The 22,357-nt window shown below is 40.2% G+C and overlaps 1 protein-coding gene across 1 annotated transcript in view; it reads left to right on the forward strand.

Moving 5' to 3' along the window:
- Nucleotides 1–22,357, forward strand: part of MCM9 (minichromosome maintenance 9 homologous recombination repair factor) — a 98,209-nt gene that overhangs the window by 70,790 nt on the left and 5,062 nt on the right. Inside the window, exons 9-12 of the mRNA XM_028117010.2 lie at nucleotides 17,117–17,319; nucleotides 17,923–18,126; nucleotides 19,153–19,235; nucleotides 19,930–20,075. Coding sequence (XP_027972811.1) covers nucleotides 17,117–17,319; nucleotides 17,923–18,126; nucleotides 19,153–19,235; nucleotides 19,930–20,075 — 636 coding nt within the window. The remainder of the gene's footprint in view (nucleotides 1–17,116; nucleotides 17,320–17,922; nucleotides 18,127–19,152; nucleotides 19,236–19,929; nucleotides 20,076–22,357) is intronic.

Genomic DNA, 22,357 nt, shown 5'->3' on the forward strand with positions numbered 1-22,357 from the left:
TTCTGACTTGGAATGTTTTTTCATATATGCAAATGTTTGTTTAAGGATATTAAAGTGAGCAGATTATATACAGATTTTTTCTGCTTTGTGGGTTTTATGGCAGGGTATTGGATAAGGGGTTTTATCACCTGAGGTATTTTGATTCTTATAGTAGTTTTATATGGATGTTACATGTTATTTCCATTACTTTTAAAATGTCTTATCTTTTTCTAAATCAATAATAGTTATTCTATTGTGATGATGGTGAGAAGTTTGGAGGATGTACTAATTTTTAATTCAGAGTAATCTCAGGCAAGTGCAATTATTTAACAGTGTTTTTTCTAAAGGTTAAGGGGCTGGTTGATGTGTCTTCTGGTTTTATTTCTTATTTGTTTAGTAGGATCTTTAATATCTACTGCTCGTCTCCCCCTTCCCCTGATCACCAAGACTCCAAAGGACTCCTGACTCATCTAATCGAGGAGCTTTTCCAAGAAGGCCACCTCTGCTCTCAAGAACTTTCAGGTCCTTCTTTCTGATCCCCAGTAGCCACTGCTTTGATCCACAAGGTTTCAAACCTTTTCTCAGTATTTCCCTATTCCATGTGGGACTCTGTCCTTCTAAGGGTGATGTTAGCTATGTTCCACCATCATGAGGAGCCTGTTGGTCTCTTCTCCTTTTCACTTAGTCTCCACTGATCTTTCTATTCCATTGTGGGCTCTAAATTAGCTTTGCCAGTTTTTAATATCTATTTGTTGATTTCCATGTAAATTGAACTTTGCAGTATTCTCTCTCACTCTTACTTCTTAGTTTTGTTTTATGGGTTTATTTGCTCCCTTGTTTATCTGTAAGGTCTCTGAAGGATATGTGGAGAAATTTGGATATAAGCAGCTGCCATCGTCCTCTGGAAAGCTGGAAATCAGCATCTTATTTTTTAAGTTATTCTTTCTCATTTAACTCATACCAACTTTTGCTGTGTATTTTTAAAATATTACCCATGTTTTCTTTGAACCATTTCTAGAAAGAGTAATTGGAGAAATAGTTATCTATAATTATTTTAAGGGGTTCAAATATATAGAAATGGAATTAAACTTTTCTATATCCTTTAGAATCAATGGCCAGAAAGTTCAGGGAAGTGTTTTAGAATCCGTACAAGGAAGACTTCTTAGGTTAGAGCTGCCTAGAGGTCAAGTAGGCTGCCTATATGGTTGTGGCAGTGTAGACTAGAAAAAATTTGTGTAAGGAATTCAGACATCTAATGAGTAAATAGATAACGTTTGAGTTAACTATATATAGTTATCTATAGATAACTAATGAGTAAATAGATAACATAAATAGATAACGTTTAAGATACCACCTATGAGATGCTGTAAACCTCAGCCATGACAAATGAATTCAGCTGCTGGCTGGTTGATTACAGAATATGTACATATATAAAATATGGTTTCAGGGGCGCCTGGGTGGCTCAGTCGTTAAGTGTCTGCCTTCGGCTCAGGTCATGATTCCAGGGTCCTGGGATCGAGCCCCATGTCGGGCTCCCTGCTTGGCGGGAGGCCTGCTTCTCCCACTCCCCCTGCTGTGTTCCCTCTCTCGCTGTCTCTTTCTGTCAAATAAATAAATAAAATCTTTAAAAAATATATGGTTTCAAGTTATATTATGACATATTGAATGTGATCTATGCTAGATACGGAACAAGTTCAGGAAACTGCATCAAGAGCTCCTTTTTTTTTAGTGACTATAAGAACACATTGGGTATTGAAAGAATTATAATAATTAAGAGGAAGAGTCTCAGAGCTAGTCTGGCTGGGTTGAGGTTTCAGCTCTACTACCTACTAGCTAATTACTGACATTTTACTCTACTTTTCTTCCTTGGCTTTCTCATTGGTAAGATGATGAGAATTACTCCATTTCAAAGGGCTACTGTGAAAATTAAATGAGTTAATTAATCCATGTAAAGTGCTTCTGATATAACCTGACCTCTAATAAATGCTAGTTAAGTATTATTGTTATAGGCCTACAATTCTTTTTAGAAACCCTTGAGGCCAAATACATGGTGGAATTCAGATTTTTTTGTTTTCATTTTGGGAAAGTAACACAGTGCATGTGTCCTATATTATGAAACCTACTAGCAGTACTGGAGACAGCACCCTGTAATCAAACATTTTCATTCTATTGCAGTGAAGCTTATGAAACTTCACACTAAATAGAATAAAGACACATCAATTTAGGTCAGATTTTCCTGCCAAATTAACTATGAACAACTTGCTTTCCCAGAACTTTTTGAAGGAATATGGACCATTGTCACCATCATCATTAGGCTCCTCCATCTGTCCAGGAACTTTGATCAGTCAGCCAAAACATGATTCTGCTCCAGGATGAAATATTGAGTGCTAGAGGGTAGATGATAACTGGGAAGGCCTTTTAAAGTTATAATGAGAAGAGCTCATGTTACCCGAAGCACACCTTAAGCCTAGGGTACCCCAGGTGGCAAAAGCCGCATCTTTTGATGACTGAAACATAATTTGGAAAATGGGAGTTTGTTCAAAGTAGATATAAAATAGCAGCTGTATTGTTTCATTGCTGCCTTAGCATCAGAAGGATGCTTCAAACCTGCTTTCCCATTATTGTGACTCAGATACTTTGTGACTGAATTTGTGTGTGTGTCTGTGGGTCTTTCAGCCTCGTTCAGCTCTCTTCAGTGGTTAGTACTCACTAACTGTAATTCTCCTATATAAATGCTCGTGCTAATGCTTAAAGCTGTATGATTCATTTTACTTCTTCTTTAGTTGATGTCTAAACTCCTTGTTTTGAAGGGGAAAAAAACACCTGCAGGTGTATATATATGTGAGTAACTTACTACAAGAAAAATAGAAGTCCAGTCCAGTGACTCCTGTGGGCACATGGAGCACAGAAGGCAGGCCTTTGCATCACCTGGGGCTTCAGGAAGTTTCTTAATGAAAACCTAGGGGGAAAAAAGAGGGAAAAAAAATGAACAGAAAATTATAAGTAGAAAGGAAAACCACCACCACCAACAACAACAACAAAAATTGGAAAGGTCCAGGCTGGATGACATGCTTCATGTGGTTCTAGTGCTCAAAATATCGGTTCCAGTGGCATCCATTGAGAAGCAGCAGCAGTAATTCCCTACCACGTGTTCATATTTTTGGGTTGCTTTTCAGTTTTCTAAATCCACACACTCCTTGAGAAGCCAATGAGGCACTTATTTAGTGCTCTTGTCACTGTTTTTTTTTACTGCCACCCTGGCTTTGGTGAGGTACGCCAGGACCCAGGCCTCAGCTGTGGGGGGATGGTTGCTGGCCGGCTGACAACATCAGGCACATATTCTGCTTGTTGACAGTGAGGACGGGATCGCCTCACCTTGGTTCACACAGATGTCATTCCCTTTCAGCACATAGTACTCTTCGGTGAATGAGGTCCGACGGCAGCATTTAAGGAGTCTCACTGTGTTTCTAAGAGTGTGCCCAGGCTTGCTGGATTTCAGTGTTGGTGGCTTGCAGAATGATCTGCTCAGAAGTCTCCCTGTTCATGAGTGCAGACTTGCTGGGGTCACTGTCCACATTCTCATCCAGGACCAAGTAATTCATCATGATTCTCCTTTCAAACATGCAGTCCAGGGTGAAGGATCCCTTCCAGAGTAGTTTGCTAAAGGTGACAGTGTGCTCAAAGAGGAACATGTGCCTCTATTTGGTCTGGGACTGCATGCCTGTATCCAGCTCAGTCAAGTAGAACATGTCCTGCTGCAACAGTGTCTTCAAAAGGCAGCCTACAGAGTGGGGAAAAATATTTGCCAACCATATATTGGATAAAGGGTTAATATTCAAAATATATGCAGAACTCATACAATAAACAATTGGATGAAAAAATGGGCAGAGAACTAAGTAGACGTTTTTCCAAAGAAGACATACAAATAGCCAACAGGTACATGAAAAGGTACTCAACATCACTAACCATCGGGATGCAAATCAAAGCCATAATGAGATATCATCTCATACCTGTTAGAATGGTTATCATCAAGAAGACGAGATAACAAGTGCTGGAAAAGATGTGGAGAAAAGGAAACCTTTGTACACTGTTGGTAGGAATGTATTATTGGTGCAACCACTATGGAAAATAGTATGGAGGGTCCTCAAAAAATTAAAAAAGAGGGGTGCCTGGGTGGCTTAGTTCTTAAGCGTCTGCCTTCGGCTCAGGTCATGATCCCAGGGTCCTGGGATCAGGCCCTGCATCGCGCTCCCTGCGGGATGCCTGCTTCTCCCTCTCCCACTCCCCTTGCTAGTATTCCTGCTCTCGCTATCTCTCTCTCTGTCAAATAAATAAATCTTAAAAAAAAAAAATTAAAAAAGAACTACTACATGATCCAGCAATCCAATTTCTGGGTATATACTAGAAGAAATGAAAACAGGTTATCAAGGAGATATCCTGCACTCCCATGTTTACTGCAGCATTCTTCACAATAGCCAAGATACGGAAACAACCCAAGTGCCTAGCAACAGATGAATGGATAAAGAAGATGTGGTATGTGTATATATAATGGAATACATTTAGCCATGAGAAAAAAGGAAATCTGCCATTTATGACAAGGATGGACCTTGAGGACATTATGCTAAGTAAAGTAAGTCAGACGGAAAGGCAAATACTGTATGGTATCACTTATATATACCATTATAAAAAATCAAACTCATAAAAACAGAGTAAAATAGTGGTTATCAGGGCCTGGAGGTTGGGGGAGAAGGAAAGATGTTTTTTAAGGGTATAAACTTGCAACTGGTAGACTAGTCCTGGAGATCTAATGCACAGTATGGTGAATATAAACAACAATATTATATTATAATCCTCAAACTTGCTAAGAGAGTAGATCTCTTTTTTTTCAAAGATTTATTTATTTTTTGGGGGGGGTGGAGAGGCGGAGGGAGAAGGAGAGCCTTAACAAACTCCGCACTGAGTGCAGAGCCCGACATGGGGCTTGATCTCACAACCCTGAGATCATGACCTGAGCCAAAACCAAGAGTCAGAGCTTAACCGACTGAGTCACCCAGGCGCCCTGAGACTAGATCTTAATCACTCTCACTGTTAAAAACAAATGGTAATCACATAACATGATGGAAGTGCTAACTTTCACTACAATGGCAACATGTTACAATATATAAGAGTATCAAATCAGTATTTGGAATACCTTGAGTTTATATAACGTTACATGTCAAATAGAATTCAATAAAATAGAAAAAGAAGGTTGGTTTACTCTTACATGTAAATCACACAGCATGGTATCTGGCACATGATGAGGTGCTTAACTATAATAAGTAACACAAGTATCTGTGGCCAAATCTTTTTTGTTCCTGAATTTGGGTAGCAAGGAATTTATCAGAAAATTTATCTTACTATATTCAAATTCCTATTTTCAGAAAGCAGGAGTTTGGATAATAAGGGATATCTGTATTTATCTAGTACTTATTAGGTGCCAGGCTCTTTTCTAAGTATTGTACACATAAGAACCCATTTCTTTCTCACAGTAGTTCTGTATCAGACTGCTATCATTATAACCCCCTTTTTACAAATGTGGAAACAGGACCAGAAAAACAGAAGCTGCTTCTTTTGGTGACTGGAACATAATTTGGGGAATGGGAGTTTGTGCAAAGTAGATATAAAATAGCAGCCATTCCCGCTGTCCCATTCTTGTGACTCAGATACTTTGCTGTGACTGTTTCTGCGTGTGTGTATTTGTGGGTCTCTCAGACTCGTTCAGCTCTCTTTAGTAGTTCAGTTCTCCCTCTTGTGTCCATTCCAGATACCCTCAAAAGAGGGCCACTGAGATTGTCCCTAGTAGTCATGTAGCAGCAGCTCCGAGGCCTCCGGGCGGCTTGGGGAGTGGCTGCCCTTAGTTTCCAACCTCGGGCCTAGCCCGCCATTCCTGCATGGCAGTTCTCAAAGAAGGGACTGTGGAGTTATAGGCTTGACGGACATTCCAGTGGTTGGCCTGTCTGGAACTTCTGTGCGTTGAGGACAAAAGAATCACTTAAGGAATATACTGAAGAACAAGTCCTACAACAGTTGTCCCTGCTGGGAGACTTGTCAGTGCTGGGGAGTGATAGTTTAGCCAGACAGCCTGGTGACTCCCATCTAAATAGGAGATGCCTCTGGATGAGGAGAGTCTTGAGCTCAGTGGGTCTCAAAGAGCTAGATAAAAAGGGTGGTGGGGTTTATAAAGATACTACTTTGTCACGTGGGGTCAAGCTCTGTGGTAGTTTTTACAGTTTGTCCCCAGATCACCTCTACACCAATTATGTGATATTTTTCCTTCAGCTGGAGGAATTGCCCTTTGACATAATGTCACTTAGAAAACAGTGCAAGAATAGCACGTACTGGCTTTGCTCTTGGGATGGCTGTCAGGTGTGCTTCGGTGCTCTGTGTGCATGTAGCATCTGCTCGGTGGTGGGAACAACGGAAACATCTTCAAGTTCCCCTGTAACTCATGTTCGTTTTCCTTTCTTTTTTTTTTTTTTTTAAGATTTTATTTATTTGAGAGAGAGCATGAGCAGGGGAGAGCGGCAGGCAGAGGCAGAGGGAGAGGGAGCCCAATGAGGGGCTCGATCCCAGGACCCTGGGATCATGACCTGAGCCAAAGACAGACGCTTAACAACTGAGCCACCCGGGCACCCCTCATGTTCATTTTTCATGGCACTTAATCTGTGTGTCACTCTACAATTTATGAAAGAGTTGGATATGCCTCCAACAGTAGCTCATCTAATTTTTTGGCTAACGGTTTTCAGAATCTTCAGTTCATTCTCTCCCTAGTTAGAAGCCTGTTAATCTTCCGGATGCAAAGTATACAGTTATTTGCCAAATGCAGAGCTCTTGAGAAAATGTCTCTAGAGACATAAAGCATATCAAGTTGTTAATTAGCAAGCAGATTAGAAGGGTTAAGTGTGAAAAGGGAATACTTAATCATGTATTCTGCCAAAGTAAAATAAAGATACTCTGAATTTTACCCTTAAAAGACCTTACCTACTCCTCACGCCTCAGTTCAAAGACTTCTTCATTTGGCCGGCAATACAAAAGCCATCATCATCCAGATATTCTGGGCCCTTTTTTTCTGAGAACACTTCAAGTTTTTCTTTAAGATGTTTGATACCTTACAACATCATATCTAGGAATTCTTAAATGTGTCTGCTTTTGCTTTTTCTCTTTCTCTCATGTTTCAAGTGAATAAAGTCTGATTGCTTTGTGAAGGATTTTTTTATCTGAATTATAATATCCTTTAAGGATATTAGTATGAACCACTGAAGCAGAATATCTGGCTGACCTCCAAGGTTGCAGGGAATTTCTGAGGTTTTTTGTTTGTTTTGTTTTGTTTTATTTTGTTTTTAATGTGTCCCTTTGCGCACACTGCACAGAATTAGAATTCCAGGGTAGGGTGTCAGTAGACTCCTAAGTAATAGAGAATTCCTTTGCTATTTGCTAAGGGCCATTGTAGGAAAAAATCTGATATCGCAATTATGTATTTGGTGCTATTCCTCAGTCTAAATTTTAAAAACAAGCATGATAGCAATTTATTGTTTTGCTCAATAAACATATCTGGAGCACTAAGCAACGTCATGCTCTCTGCTAGCTACTCACACCACAAAGATGAAAAGACAAAGCCTCTGTCCTCCAGATGCTCAGAACTTTGTAGCGAGACCGACAAGTAGACATTTATTGTATGTGCGATTCTACCAGTCATAGGAGAACCACAGCAGCAGTCCACTCAGCTGATCTTCAGTTTTCTAGGCCATGCCCAGCCTACGCATCAGACGCTCAGCGATGGGACCTGGGAATCTATATTATTAAAACCCACCTTGGTTCTCATTGATGAGCCAGGCTTAGGAACCCCTGCTCCCAGGTAAGATTGCTCTACACACCAGGCAACCTGTCTGCCTCTTCCTCCAGACCGTGTGAAGCTGCATCTCTGGAGCATCCTCCTCAGGTCAGCCTCAGGTTAAGGCGGGGAGACAGGGAGAGGTGGGAACAGGTCCATCTACCCAAGCCCACTGAGAGCGCTCTGACTCCTAGGGGACTGAGGAGGCTCTGGAACAAGTCAAGAAGTGTCCCTTGGAGGCCTCCAAGTTGCTACCAGGATGTGAAAATGGTTCACATCATGTACTTTGAGAGTTTCTGTTCTTTCTAGATGCTCTATATGAGCAATACTTTGACTCCCGTCCTGGCTTTTGACTTTCTTGTTACCCTTCATTGAATCAATCTAGAGTAAAAGGCAATTTGTTAACTTTATCAACCTTATGAAAAAGCAGGAGAGGGTGCGTATACCTAGCACTGAAGATTACCAAATATGTATGTAATGGATTGTGAGAATATTGTTAACATATTTTTATTTTGTACATTTTTGTGAGGTTTTTTACCCCATTTTTAGGGTGCTAAGTTTTTTTTTTTTTAATTGAGAGCCCTATTCTAAAAATATTGGATGATCTAGAAACATGTGACTATTGCATTGCAGGCTGTTGTTTGGCCTGATTCTTTTGGTGAGGAGACCGCTCAAACATTGGAGTAGTTTTTGCCACAGCCAAAGGATCTGGTGCTCATTAGAGAGATTTGTTATGTGTTATTCAGGGTAGGCTCACTGCTATAGCGGACAGTGGCTTAACGCAGTCTTAAGTTGTGTCTTATCTGTGTGGGAGAGGAGTTGTTCTATGAAATCACTCAGGGGCCCTGGCCCCTTCCGTTCTAGAGCTCTTTAGCTTTCAGGACTGGTCCTGAAGAACATTGGCATAATGTTGCCAAGGTTCATCCACGTTGTTGCGTGGACCAATAGTTTGTTCCTTTTCGTGGCCAAATAGTACTCCATTATATGACTATATCACAGTTTGTTTATCCATTTATCAGTTGATGGAACTTTGGGCGATTTCCACTTTGGGCTATTATAAATAATGCTACTAAGAAGATTCACATACAAATTTTGTGTGGATATATATTTTCATTGCTCTCGGGTATATAATAGGAGAGATTGCTGGCTCATATGGGAACTATATTTAACTTGTTAAGGAACCATCGAACTGTTTTCCAGTACCACTGTACCAGTTTACGGTCCCTCGAGCTGTGTAAGAAGGTTCCCATTTCTCTACGTCCTTGCCAACACTTGTCTTTGTGATTATAACAATCCTGGTGTCTAAAGTAGTATCTCACCTGTGGTCTTGATTCGCATTTCCCTAATGACTGAATTACTGAGCATCTTTTCACCTGCTTATTGGCCACTTGTGTATCTTTTTTGGAGAAATATCTATTCGAATCCTTTGCCCATTTTGAACTGGCTTATTTGTCCTTTTATTGTTGACTTTTAGGAGTTATTTGTATGTTCTGGATATAAGTCCTTTCACAGATATATGATATGCAAATAATTTCATTCTGTGGGTTTTTTCACTTCTTTGATAGCATTCTTTGAAGCACAAAGTTTTTAATTTTGTTGAAGTCCATCTTATCTGTTCTTTTTTTGCTTATACTTCTGGTGTCCTATTTGCCCCAGGTTGTTTTACAACTTGAAAGCAATGGAGGCTTTCTTTAGAGTCAGGTGGTGGTTTCTTGTGCAGCACAGATCCTCTGGAAACAGGCCTCTCATCTCTTTGCTTCCTATCAATTGCATGTGCCAGGATCCAGAGTTCTTTTCTTCACATATTCCTCGAGCCTGGTTTGTTAGGTTTTTGTTTTTCTTCTTTGCCTTTGTCTGAGTTTGGGCTGCTATAACAAAATACCATCGACTGGGTGGCTTCAACAGCAGACATTTACTTCTCACAGTTCTGGAATCTGGAAGTACAAGGTCAAGGTGCTGGCAGATTCAGTTCCTAGTGAGAACCCTCTTCCTGGCTTGTAAACAGCTGCCTTCTCCCAGTGCTCACATGGTTCTTCCTTGCTGTGTGTGTGTGTGTGTGTGTGTGTGTGTGTGTGTGTAGAGAGAGACACAGAGAGAGAGCTCTGGTCTCTCCTCCACTTCCCACAAGGACATTTATCCCATTATGGGGGCACAACCCTCCCTAAGGCCCCAACTCAGTATCATCACATTGGGGGTTAGGGCTTCAACATGTGGATTCAGGGGAATCACAAACATTCAGTCCATAAAAGCTTCCATTTTTTTTATTGTAAAAAAAATACATAACATGAAATTTACCACCCTAATTATTTCTAATTACTGTACTAATGTACTGTTCAGTGGTGTTAAGTGTATTCATATTCACATTGTTGTACAACTAATCTTCAAAACTATTTTCATCTTGCAGAACTGAAACTCTATACCCATGAAACCACAACTCCCCATTTTCCCCTCTTCCCAGTCCCTGGAAATCACCATTTTACTTTCTGTCACTATGAATTTGACTACTCTAGAGATCCCATATAAGTGTAATCATTCCATATTTATCTTTTGTGACTGACTTATTTCCCTTAGTATACGAATGTCCTCTAGGTTCATCCCTGTTGTAGTAAATAGAACTTCCTTTCTTTTTAAAGCTGAATAATATTTCATTGTGTGCATGTGTGTGTGTATCACATTTTGTTTATATATTCTTCCATCCATGGACACCTGTGTTGCTCCCACCTCTTGGCCATTGTGAATAGTATTGCTGTGAACATTCCTCTTTATTCATCCTAATGGTGGCTGCCTTCAGGCCATCTAAAACTGAAGGCTTCACCTTACTTACCCTGGGTCATTTCGTACAACTGAGAAAATTTACAACAGGGCTCTGTTCAAAGCCTTTTCAGTCTTGCTGTTACTCTCTGGGGTCTAGAAGCAGTTGTTTTTTGTACAGCCTTTCAAAACTTCACATTTCTGAGCTGTTTATTGTCTTTCATTCCTGCTTGAGAACTGGTCAGTTCTTTCCTAAGCTCATCTCTTTCCTGCAGGATGTTGCCAAAGGGAGTTTTTCTTGCTTCATGTCACAGATGCTCTGCTCTACACAATCATCAGGACCCAGGCTTCCTCCTTCAGGTGGCTCTCTGACTCCATGGCCTTATCCTTGTCTATCCTGGCAAAGATAGAGAACAAGGAGGGTTGCACAGGAAGGCTTTTAGGGATGCCCCGGAAATGGCATGTTCCTCCACCCGCATTCCATTGGCAACACTTATTCACTGCAGTCCTACTTGACCCCCATAAAAGAGATGGGAAACACGATCTGGCTGTGCTCCTAGGGTGAAAGGGAAACAAAGTTTGGTGAACACATAGCAGCCACTGTCACAAGCGAGAACTGAGTTTAGGAGTACCAGTGTATCAACGGTGATTAAAGCCACGAGTGGAGATGGGGATCACCTTGTAAAGGGTGTACCGAGAATACTGGGAGAGCATTGCAAAAACAAAAGCACTTTCCGGGGCGCCTGAGTGGCTCAGTCATTAAGCGTCTGCCTTCGGCTCAGGTCATGATCCCAGGGTCCTGGGATTGAGTCCCACATGGGGCTCCCTGCTCCGCGGGAAGCCTGCTTCTCCCTCCCCCAATCCCCCTGCTTGTGTTCCTGCTCTTGCTGTCTCTCTCTCTTTCAAATAAATAAATAAAATCTTTAAAAAAAAAAAAAAGCACTTTCCAGAGAGCCTGTAATAGTGAAAATAATTTATGTAACCTAACTTTACAATGTTTAGAAAAGTTATTACTATGTTTTTAGGAAAGTATAAACATGTAGACTAAAAATAGAAAAATTATATGATTTCACTCACATGTGGAATTTAAGAAGCAAAACAGAGGACCATAAGGGAAGGGAGGGAAAAATAAAATAAATCAAAATCAGAGAGGGAGACAAACCGTAAGAGACTCTTAGTCATAGGAAATAAACTGAGGGTTGCTTGGGGGGCGGGGGTGGGAAGATAGGGTAACTGTGTGGTAGACATTAAGAAGGGCACCTGATGTAATGAGCACTGGTGTTACGTGCAACTGATGAATCACTAAACTCTACCTCTGAAACTAATAATACACTGTATGTTAATTAACTGAATTTTTAAAAAGGTAGCTTTTCCAGAAACTGGAATGTTTTCATTCCTTGAAGTTAATGTAGAAAAATATACATGTTAGCATGATTATTTTATGGCTGTTGAAACCTTTAAGTATAGAATGGCACTGAATTTTAGAAATACTGAACTAGGTAAAGCTTTATTTTTTAATTTTTCATGTATTTAGTGAATGTTTATGAACATTTAATATGTGACAGGCATGTGAGGACAACCATAAGTCACAGTCCCTTAAGGAGGATCAAATCAAGTAGGAAAAAAGATAAGGCAAGTCAGTGAATACCTAAAGCATCAGGAGGGTTCTCTGTGACCACAGGAACTGTTTCAGATGGTACACCGCAGTGGGGCAGTCTGCAGGTAGGAGAACACTGGTTGTGTTGCCGGCTGGTCTGGGTTTGAATGGAGCTGTGCTGCTCTCTGCCACCTGTCAGGGAGTTACTAACATCTTCCACCTTCTACTTTCCATATTTCCAAGTCGGTGATATGTTATCTACCTTTCAGGGGATTGTGCGTCTTAGGGAAAGTATGTACACATAAAGCCTAGCCCAATGCTTGCTATTACAGATACGGTAGTTACCTTTATTATTGTTAGAAATATGGAAGAAATGGAAGAAAGCGGAGGTCCTACTGGGTTGGAAGAATGACCATTACCTTACAGTAATTCATGAGTTCAGGAGTTATTTAGTGAGCCACCACTATGCACAAAGTACATAGGATTCGATTGTGTATGCGTATCTGTGTTTTCTAAAGCCCCATTCAGTTTCTAATGCAGTAATGTTTGTTTGTATCACAGATCTGCAACCACTAGGCATGTGTACTACCTTCCCTTCTTTCAGATGACCACTCCTCTATTTTTCATTGCTCACATTTCCACTAACTGCTTATCAGGCAGCCCTTTTCTTCACATATAAATTGTCCTTAGCCCCCTTCCTTTAAGCTTACTCATTTCATTTTGTCCCAATTAGGAATAATTCACCACCTTCTTTCTGTGTTTGCTTGTTCATTTTCCTTCTCATATCATGGATAGCTTTAAGATTATATACCTTATAGATACCCAGCAGTCTCCATGGAAGTGTCTCTTTGCCCATGCTAATGCTGACATGGATGCCATCATCCGTTGCTTGGCAGGTGCTCTGTAGAACCTCCCCATCCTCCAGCAGTTCTGTTGTAAACTGACTGAAGGCAGGGACCACTGTATACCTTCTTGAAATCTCAGTCCAGTCCTTTGCGAACAGGAAATGGCTTATTTGTTGATCAGAGAGAGGAAGAACAGTCAATTTTACCTCACATTGAAAATAATTTTTTTAAAAAATCACTTTGTATGCAGTTGTATTTTGTTTCATTGCCAGTATTCCAGCAATAGTCCTTTTCCATGATAAGTGCAAGCAGCCTTACTTCCGTATGGATTAAATGTGTTTAGTGGCATTAGTTAGGAGCAATTTACTACATTGTTTTTGGCAAACTGGATTCCACATTCTAAACAACTGCCTTTATAAAGCCATTTTGGTCTACATAAGATCTACATAAGATATAGACCGTCTGTTCAGAATTTTTCCCTTTCAGTAATTTTTTTAAAAGGGAATTTGGTTTTAAAGGGGGGATTTGGTGCCTTGTTTGTCATTCTTTGATGAGTGTCTTGTTGTGCCATTTACCACAAATAAAGATTCTCAGACTTTTTCAGTCTTAGGGCATGGGCTGATCACTAGAGCCATCTGGAAATAGAGCAGACATTAACAAATGTAGCACATGTTTGCTGATGTCACGGGGCTGGGACTGCTGAGAGGCAGACATGCCACTATAACTAAAACGGCCATTGAATGGAGAGCATACAAATTTGCAGAGAGAAAAGAATCTACATTTGTTATTGTTAATGAATATGCCATGTTATTTTAGGGACTTGCCCATCATTAATAAGTTTAAAAACAGTATCTAAGTTATGGCGTAGCCATAGCCGCGGTGCCACTGCTCCTTCAGGACTTGTGTGCCTCTTCCTGTACCATTGCCCCATCTCCTCCATGCATCCTGGCCACAATTTTCCCCATCTAATTTGCCCATGGTGCCCAGATCTCCTCAGTCTGCCCTTCACTGTTGCTCCTCAAAAACGTGATGCTTTTCATATCTTTTGGCTATCTGTATATCTTCTTTGGAAAAATAACTATTCAGGTCCTCTGCCCATTTTTTAATTGGATTGTTTGGTTTCTTTTGTGCTGAGTTGTATAAGTTCTTTATATATTTTGGATATTAACCCTCTCCAGATTTATCACTTACAAACATCTCCTCCTGTTCAGTAAGTTGTCTTTTGTTTTCTTGGTGGTTGCCTTTGCTATAAAAAAGCTTTTTATTTTGATGTATTCCCAATAGTTTATTTTTGCTTTCATTTCTCTTGTTTTAGGAGACTTATCTAGAAAAATGTTGCTATATGGGTGGCTCAGTCGGTTAAGCGTCTGACTTGGTTTCAGCTCAGGTCATGATCTCAGGGTCCTGAGACTGAGCCCCGCTTTAGGGGCTCAATGTGGAATCTGCTTGTCCCTCTCCCTCCCCCTCTGCCCCTCCTCCCTGCTTGTACAAGCATACACACTCTCTCTTTCAAATAAATAAATAAATAAAATCTATTGAAGGAAGGGAGGGAGGGAAGAAAAGTGTTACTATGGTTGATGTTAGAGAAATTACTACCCATGTTCTCTTCTAGGATTCTTATGGTTTCAGGTCTCATATTTAGGTCTTTAATCCATTTTATTTTTGTGCATGGTATTAGAAAGTAGTCCAGTTTCAGTCTTGTCCAGTTTTCACAGCACCACTTATTGAAAAAACTGTCTTTTCCCCATTGTGTATTCTTGCCTCCTTTCTCATAGATGAACTGACCATGTAATTCGTGAGTTTGTTTCTGGAGTCTATTCTGTTCCATTGATCTATGTGTCTGTTTTTGTGCCAGTACCATATTGTTTCTATTACTACAGCTTTGTAGTATATCTTGAAATCTAGAATTGTGATACCTCCATCTTTGTTCTTCTTTCTCAGGATTGTTTTGACTATTTGGGGTCTTCTGTGAGTCCATACAAATTTTGTTATTTGTTCTAGTTCTGTGAAAAATAATGTTGGTATTTTGATAGAGATTGCATTGAATTTATAGATTACTTTGGGTAGTGTAGACATTTTAGGAGTATTTGTTCTTCCAGTCCATGAGCATGAAAAATCTTTCCATTTGTTTGTGTCACCTTCAATTTCTTTCATCAGTGTTTTATAGTTTTCAGAGTATAGGTCTTTCACCTCTTTGGTTAAGCTTATTTCTAGGTATTTTATTCTTTTTGGTGCAGCTGTAAATGGTGTTTTGTTTTTTTTTTTTAATTTCTCTTTCTGCAATTTCATTGTTAGTGTATAGAAAAGCTACACATTTCTTGGTACTAATTTTGTATCTTGCCACTTTACTGAATTTGTTTATTCTAGTACTTTTTGGTGGATTCTTTAGGATTTTCTGGACCTGAAAAGACATTTTTCCAAAGAAGACATACTGATGGCCAACAGATACATAAAAGATGCTCAGCGTCACTAATCATCACGGAAATGCAAATCAAAACTATAATGAGATATCACCTGCTAGAATGGCTAAAATAAAAAAGATAAGAAGCAACAAATGTTAGTGAGGATGTGGAGAAAAAGGAACCCTCCTGCACTTTTGGTGGGAATGTAAATTGGTATAGCCATTGTGGAAAGCAGTATGGAGGTTCCTCCAAAAATTAAAATAGAAACACCATATGGCACAATAATTCCACTATTGGAAAACAAAAACACTAACTCAAAAAGATATATGTACTCTTATGTTTATTGAAGCATTATTTACAACAGCTAAGACATGGAAGCAACCTAAGTGTCCATCAATAGACAAACGGATAAGGAAAATATGATGTGTATGTTTACACACACACACAAACATTACACAGCCATAAAAAAGGATGAGATCATGCCATTTGAGACAACATGGATGGACCTAGAGGATATTATGCTGAGTGAAGTAAGTCAGACTGAGAAAGACAAATACCTTATGTGAGTCCACTCATAAATGAAATCTAAAGAAAATAAAGCAGAATCAGAACTATACCTACAAAGAACAAACTAATGGTTGCCAAAGGGAAGGGGGATGGGAATTTGGGGAAAATAGGTGAAAGAGAGAGGGAATGAGTTCAGTTTGGGAATGAGTAACTCACGGGAATAAAAAACAGTATAAGGAACATAGTCAGTGATATCATAGTAGGGATGTAATGGGACAGATAATAGCTACACTTGCGGTGAACATAGTATAATGTATAAACTTGTCAAATCACTTAAGTTATATACCTGAAACTAATGTAACACTGTGTGTCCACTATATTCAAAACAAAAGACGTGATGCTAATCAATCCTTATTTTTCCTGATTTCCTTTCCCCCTCTCCCCCTCCTTTCCTTCCTTTGTTTCTCTCCCTCCCTCCCCCACCCCTGCTTCTCTCTGAGTCGTTTCTTTCACTTTTAGAAAAATCAAAAGAAGCGAGCACACAGGAAGTTTTTGCTTCAACCACTTACCATTCTCCAAAGTCACCCTTACCCCTGCCCCTCACCTTCACTCTCACAAATATGTGTGTGTGCATATATGTGTGTATATTTGTATGTAGGTGTGTAGATATACACACACCTGTCTACCTCCACTTAAAAAAAGTCCAGATGTTATGAAGGGTCCAGTTCAAAAGCTACTTGGTAATGTTTCTCTAATCATCTCTTCCATCCACATAAATGAATATACATCATCTTTACTTCCCCTGGGAACTTTATCCTTCTAGAACTTACCATAGTCTTCCCTCTCTTACCATTATAGCTCATAGATTACAAGCTCCTTAAGAGAAGAATCCATGTTTAGTTAATTTTGTATACCTCTTAGCACCCAGCAGAGGGGTCTGCTCATAGTAGGGGCATAAGAAGTGTTTATTCAGGATAGGTTACCGTAAGTGTACTTCCTTTGAACTTGATGTTTGTGATACGTCCCTGTATCATTCTACATCCTTTTTCATACAAGTCTCTCTAGATTTTCAGGGTACAAGAGCAGCCCCTTTTTATTAACAAGTTTAATTTTGCTTTTTATTTTAATCTCAACAGTCAGTGAATTGTACCCTTTCTTTTAACAGCCTCGTGTGCAAGCTGAACACACGGACCACCATCCTGGCAGCAACTAACCCCAAAGGCCAGTATGACCCCCATGAGTCTGTGTCTGTGAACATCGCCCTCGGCAGCCCCCTCTTAAGTCGATTTGATCTGATCCTGGTTTTGCTTGATACCAAGAATGAAGACTGGGATCGTATAATTTCCTCCTTTATCTTAGAAAACAAAGGTACGTGGAGATAAATCATTCAAGTTGACCAAGAAAAAGTAGACATAACCAAATGAAATTCTCTTTGAAGAAAATGAAGTAAATACCCAAGGCGCCCTACCTAAGCAGCAGTAGAGATGCTTGCACAGAAGGCTGTCAGAGGAGCCATTTAGTGCACCCAGAATAACGAGCAGGAGGGAAAGGGCCTACCGATGGTGTTATAGCCAGTGAATATGTTCTTTGTGATGAAAGGGGGCAACCGTATGATATAGAATTATCACTCTTCTCTTTCATGCAAAGAAAACTGGACTGAATTATGAAACAAATCTGTAAATGTAAGTTTCTCTTTGAGTTAGATTTACTCAAATACTATGTATTACTATAGGACAGACCAGAATTATTGTGGATAATTTTAGCCCCTGTAGGAAGTTTACCTTTATTGAGCTTAGATCCTAAGGCTACTTATTCTTGAACTATATGCTATGCAGAGTCAGATCTAGGTTTCAGTGCCCACAAACCTAAAAGTTACCTTTTTAAAAATGAGTGTAAGAACTTTACCAAAACCCTTAAAGCAGATGTTTGTCTGTTCCTAGAAATTACTGACCTAGCACCTGATATATACAGGTTACCCAAGCAAATCAAAGAAGCTCTGGAGCATGGAAAAGATGAAAACCTACTTCTGCCTGATTAGGAATCTACAGCCCAGGCTGTCCAACGTGGGTAATCAAGTCCTTCTCCGGTACTACCAGATGCAGAGGCAGAGTGACTCCCGGAACGCTGCCCGGACCACCATCCGCCTGTTGGAAAGCTTGATCCGATTAGCAGAAGGTTTATTTCATTCAACAAATAATACTTCTATTGGGTGCCCAATATGTGCAAGGCATGGAGCTTGGCACCATGAACTCAAAGATGAATAAGAAGAATCTCTACTCTAAGGTGCTCATAGTCGCCTAAAAAGTAAAGGCTCTGAGCTATGAAACCTCTGTTCTTCTGGGGACAGATTATGGGTATTGAGTAGAATGTAGCATCACTAAGAAAGTGGAATCTTAGAGACATCATTCATTTAGAAAGTCTTATTTACTAATGTTTGTTTCTCAGTGGCAGTCTGTTAGCATTTGGGGTGGAACACTTTATTGTTTAGCGTTGTTTCCTATATAGCATCTCTGTTTTTTTTTCCTAATTGCTATTCACACCCCACCACTAACAGAGGAAACTAGCCCATCCCAAAGGCATGAGACTTACGTGCATACATACAACTAACATGCATCTCAAGACTTTTTTCCTAAGAGTGACTTTTACACTTAGCTCTTGTTAAAATAACTCTTAAAAAAAAAAAATCCACATGAACTGAATGTATCATATGATGACACAATATATGCTTAATAAAAAGTTCTATAAAACGAATGCACTTTACTTTGTCAAGGATTTATAGCTAAAATTAAGACAAGAAGTACCCCAAATGCAAGCTGGTGAGTTTGGTAGTTTTGAAAAGCCCAGAGATGAAAAATCAGTTTGATATTGTGTATTTCTGTAAGAGACAAGAGAATGAGGATTAAAAGGTGTTGAATATCAGAGGTATGCTTCTCTAACCCCTTTCTTTTTGGAGCCCAGAGTACTTTTTCATATAAATACCCAGAAGTGCCATGGGCTGTGCAAGAGTAGGCCCATTATTTTATTTATTAGGCCCAACTTTAAAGCTAGTTGAAATGCGACTTTTGTGCTTGTTTTAGTAAAATGAATTTGTGATTAGTAGCTCATTCATTAAATATAATTTTTCAGGGGAGTCAGATAAAGTATTACATATATCACTTCAAATACTCATTAAAAATGTTTCTGTCTTCCTAATCTTCTTAGCTCATGCTCGCCTGATGTTTCGTGACACTGTGACTCTGGAAGACGCTGTTACAGCGGTATCAGTAATGGAATCCTCAATGCAGGTGAGGGTATTTAGCACCTAATATTTGTTCTTGTTTTTGTTTTTAAAGATTTTATTTATTTATTTATTTGACAGAGACACAGCAAGATAGGGAACACAAGCGGGGGAGTGGGAGAGGGAGAAGCAGGCTTTCCGCGGAGCAGGGAGCCCAAAGCGGGGCTTGATCCCAGGACCCCCGGATCATGACCTGAGCCAAAGGCAGACGCTTAAGGACTGAGCCACCCAGGCGCACCTAGCACCTAATATCTGAACCCTAATTATAAGCATGTAAAAAAAGAAAAGACAGTTTATAGCATATCAGAAATTATAAAAACGATCGTATTCTAGATATAGATCCAAAGGAAATATAGATCCAAAGGAAACCATTTAAAAGAAGAGGAAAAACTTGTCATGGGAATATCCTTTGCATCCGTAGCATCGCTTTTGCCTACTGGTGTACAGTAGGGGTCTCACTCAGCACATCTGAGGGGTGCTCATGGCCCCACTAGTGGCAGTGGGCTTCCTGGAGCAATGCTTGCTACCAGGAATTGGGGGAGAGAACTGCTGAAATTTGAAAAAGGCCCCGAGGTGATTCTGATACCAAGATGGGGGTAGAGAGGGCTGATCTGGGAGCAGTGGTCTCTAGTGGGTGCTTCCTCGATGCAGGTTGACCTGGTGATTCCCCCTACTATATTTCCATTTTCTTGCCCCTTCAGGGTGGTGCACTGCTAGGAGGGGTGAATGCACTCCACACTTCCTTTCCTGAAAACCCTCTGAAGCAGTACCAGAGGCAGTGTGAACTTATTCTGGAAAAGCTAGAGCTGCACAACCTCTTGAGTGAAGAGCTAAGAAGACTTGAAAGGTGAGAAAAGAAATCCAAGAAAGGCTTATAATGGAAAACCCTTGTTGGACATTTAGTGAAATGAAGAAAGTAGAAATTGAGTGGAAAATCTGTCTGTACTATCTGGGGGGGATTGGCTCAGTTATCTATTGCTGTATAATCAACTACCAAAAAGCTCAGTGGCTTAAAAAACAAACAAAAACCACCACCACCACCGTTTTAGTGCTCACTTTTCTGAGAGTCAGAAATTCAGGAGGGCTCAATGAGAATGCTATCTCCACTCCACTTATTGTTGGCTGGGCTCTCTCTACTGTAGGGCAGTAGCTTGAGGCTCCAACAGAACAAAAATGGAAGCTGCCAGGCCTCTTACGAGCTGAGCCAGAACTGGTACAACATCATTTCTGCCACATTTTATAGGTCAGAGCAAGTCACAAGATCAGGCCTCATGCAGGGTAGGGGGAAATAGACACCACCTCTTGATAGGAGGGGTGACGTAGAAATACAGAATGGGGGAATTGATGGCTGCCATCTTTGGATACTACCTTACATAGCTACAGTGCCTTGGCTTGCTGGTTTGGTAAGCCTCATAGAGAACACTGGCTGGTCCTTTCCTAGATATAGCAAACTATTAATTTACTGAATTTATACCACTGGTTCCCAGTTACATGAGAAGCACCAAGTTTGGCTACTCACAGTTTACACTGAAGATACATAGTTTCCGTGGAATCAAGAAATCTTGGTAAATGGGCTTCATTCTGTTTACTGCCACTACTTCTTCTCTCCTTTTCTTTGGCTCAAGAGAAGTAGAGCAGTGCTATTCAGAGAGGTGCCTGGGAATGCTGTTAAGAAAGAAGAAGTTGGACTCCAGGAAAGTGATCTACCCCAGGCCAGACCCAGACACAAAATATTTTAATAATTTGGCTTTATCATTTTTCCTTGCCAGGAAAGGACATGTGCAAGGGAGTTTACATAAAGAATCTTAGTGTTTATTAATATTTTAATTTTATTCTTAATGTTTTTAAGCTTTTCTTCAAGCATAATAAATATTTGATCTTTATATAACCCTGGTGAAAAAAAAAAAAAATCACAGAAGACTGAGGCCCAGACTGCTTTAGGCCAGCCGAAGCTAGCATGTAGGGAAAGTTAGGGAAGTAGAGATAACTAGTACTGACTTTCACCTGGGAAAGGCAACAACTCTGACCTTCCCTTCAGCATCATCATTTTCCTTCCCTACATGCCCAAAGTCATGACTTTTGAAATTTTACATATTTAACAGATTAAAAAAAAAAATCCCCAGTGAGAACGATGTATTTTGTTAAAGAGGAAAATCTATTTCTCATCCCACAGGGTAACAACTCAAGAATGACAAAAGCAGTGTTTCAAAACTCCGCTTTCTAATGATTTGTTAAAATATGGACACATGGGAAGGAACGTGTCACGTGCATTACCTAAAGAATTTTTGTCCCCACTTTAATGTTTGCATGCTCCCTGCATACATGAGCTTCTAAAAAGCTAGACTCTGAGTGTATACCTGTGAAACATTAGTGAGCAATGGCAGGTGTATCCATCTGGGTCTCTTCGTGATCAGTGCAAGTGGCTCAGTGACTGCCCTGAGTCTGGCTGTTGGCGTTGACCTCCAAGCTGGGGGCTGGTGAATGGAGACATGTGGAAGCAGAGCAGCTGCTGAAGGAGAATTTGGGACTGCAGGGGGACTGTTGACTGAATAAGTAAAACCTTGAGAATTCTTTCCTTGGCTTTTCTCCTTTCACTCACTGCCTTCACCCAGTAGCATTCTCTCAAACTCCAAAACGCCAGCACAGCCTTCCTGGGGGAGTGTGGGGACTGGCTTTGTGTTGCTAATACCCAGGTGCCAGCCTGCAGTAATCTTGCCCTTTGTATAAAATCAACCCCCTTTCCTTTTGGTCTCTTGGCTTTTTAATGATCCAGAGCATGGTGTTGAGATGAAAGCTATTCCTTCGGTTCTTTTATGGTTTGATGTAGCGGATCCTTTTCAGGCCTGCCCTGGGGCTGGCTTGGCTTTTGGAGAAGCTGCTCATTTTGACTGACCAGAAACTGGTCATGTGGACTACCAAAAGCTGTCATATGCTGGATTCAGGAAGGAAAGAAATACGAAGCTCAGAATTGGTGTTATGTGATATAAAAATAGCAGTTGGACTTACCAAATTCAAAATGACCCTCCTGGAGGGAAAGAAGAAGAAAAAAAAAGAATAGATAATGACCTCAAAAAAGGATTCTATCTTAAAATATTCTTTTCTTTTGGTATAGACGTCTTTGAAATGCAG

The sequence above is a fragment of the Eumetopias jubatus genome, unplaced genomic scaffold (assembly GCF_037043125.1).
Source record: "Eumetopias jubatus isolate StellerSeaLion01/CBP00866 unplaced genomic scaffold, mEumJub1_p1.0 scaffold_6, whole genome shotgun sequence".
Classification (NCBI taxonomy): Eukaryota; Metazoa; Chordata; class Mammalia; order Carnivora; family Otariidae; genus Eumetopias; species Eumetopias jubatus.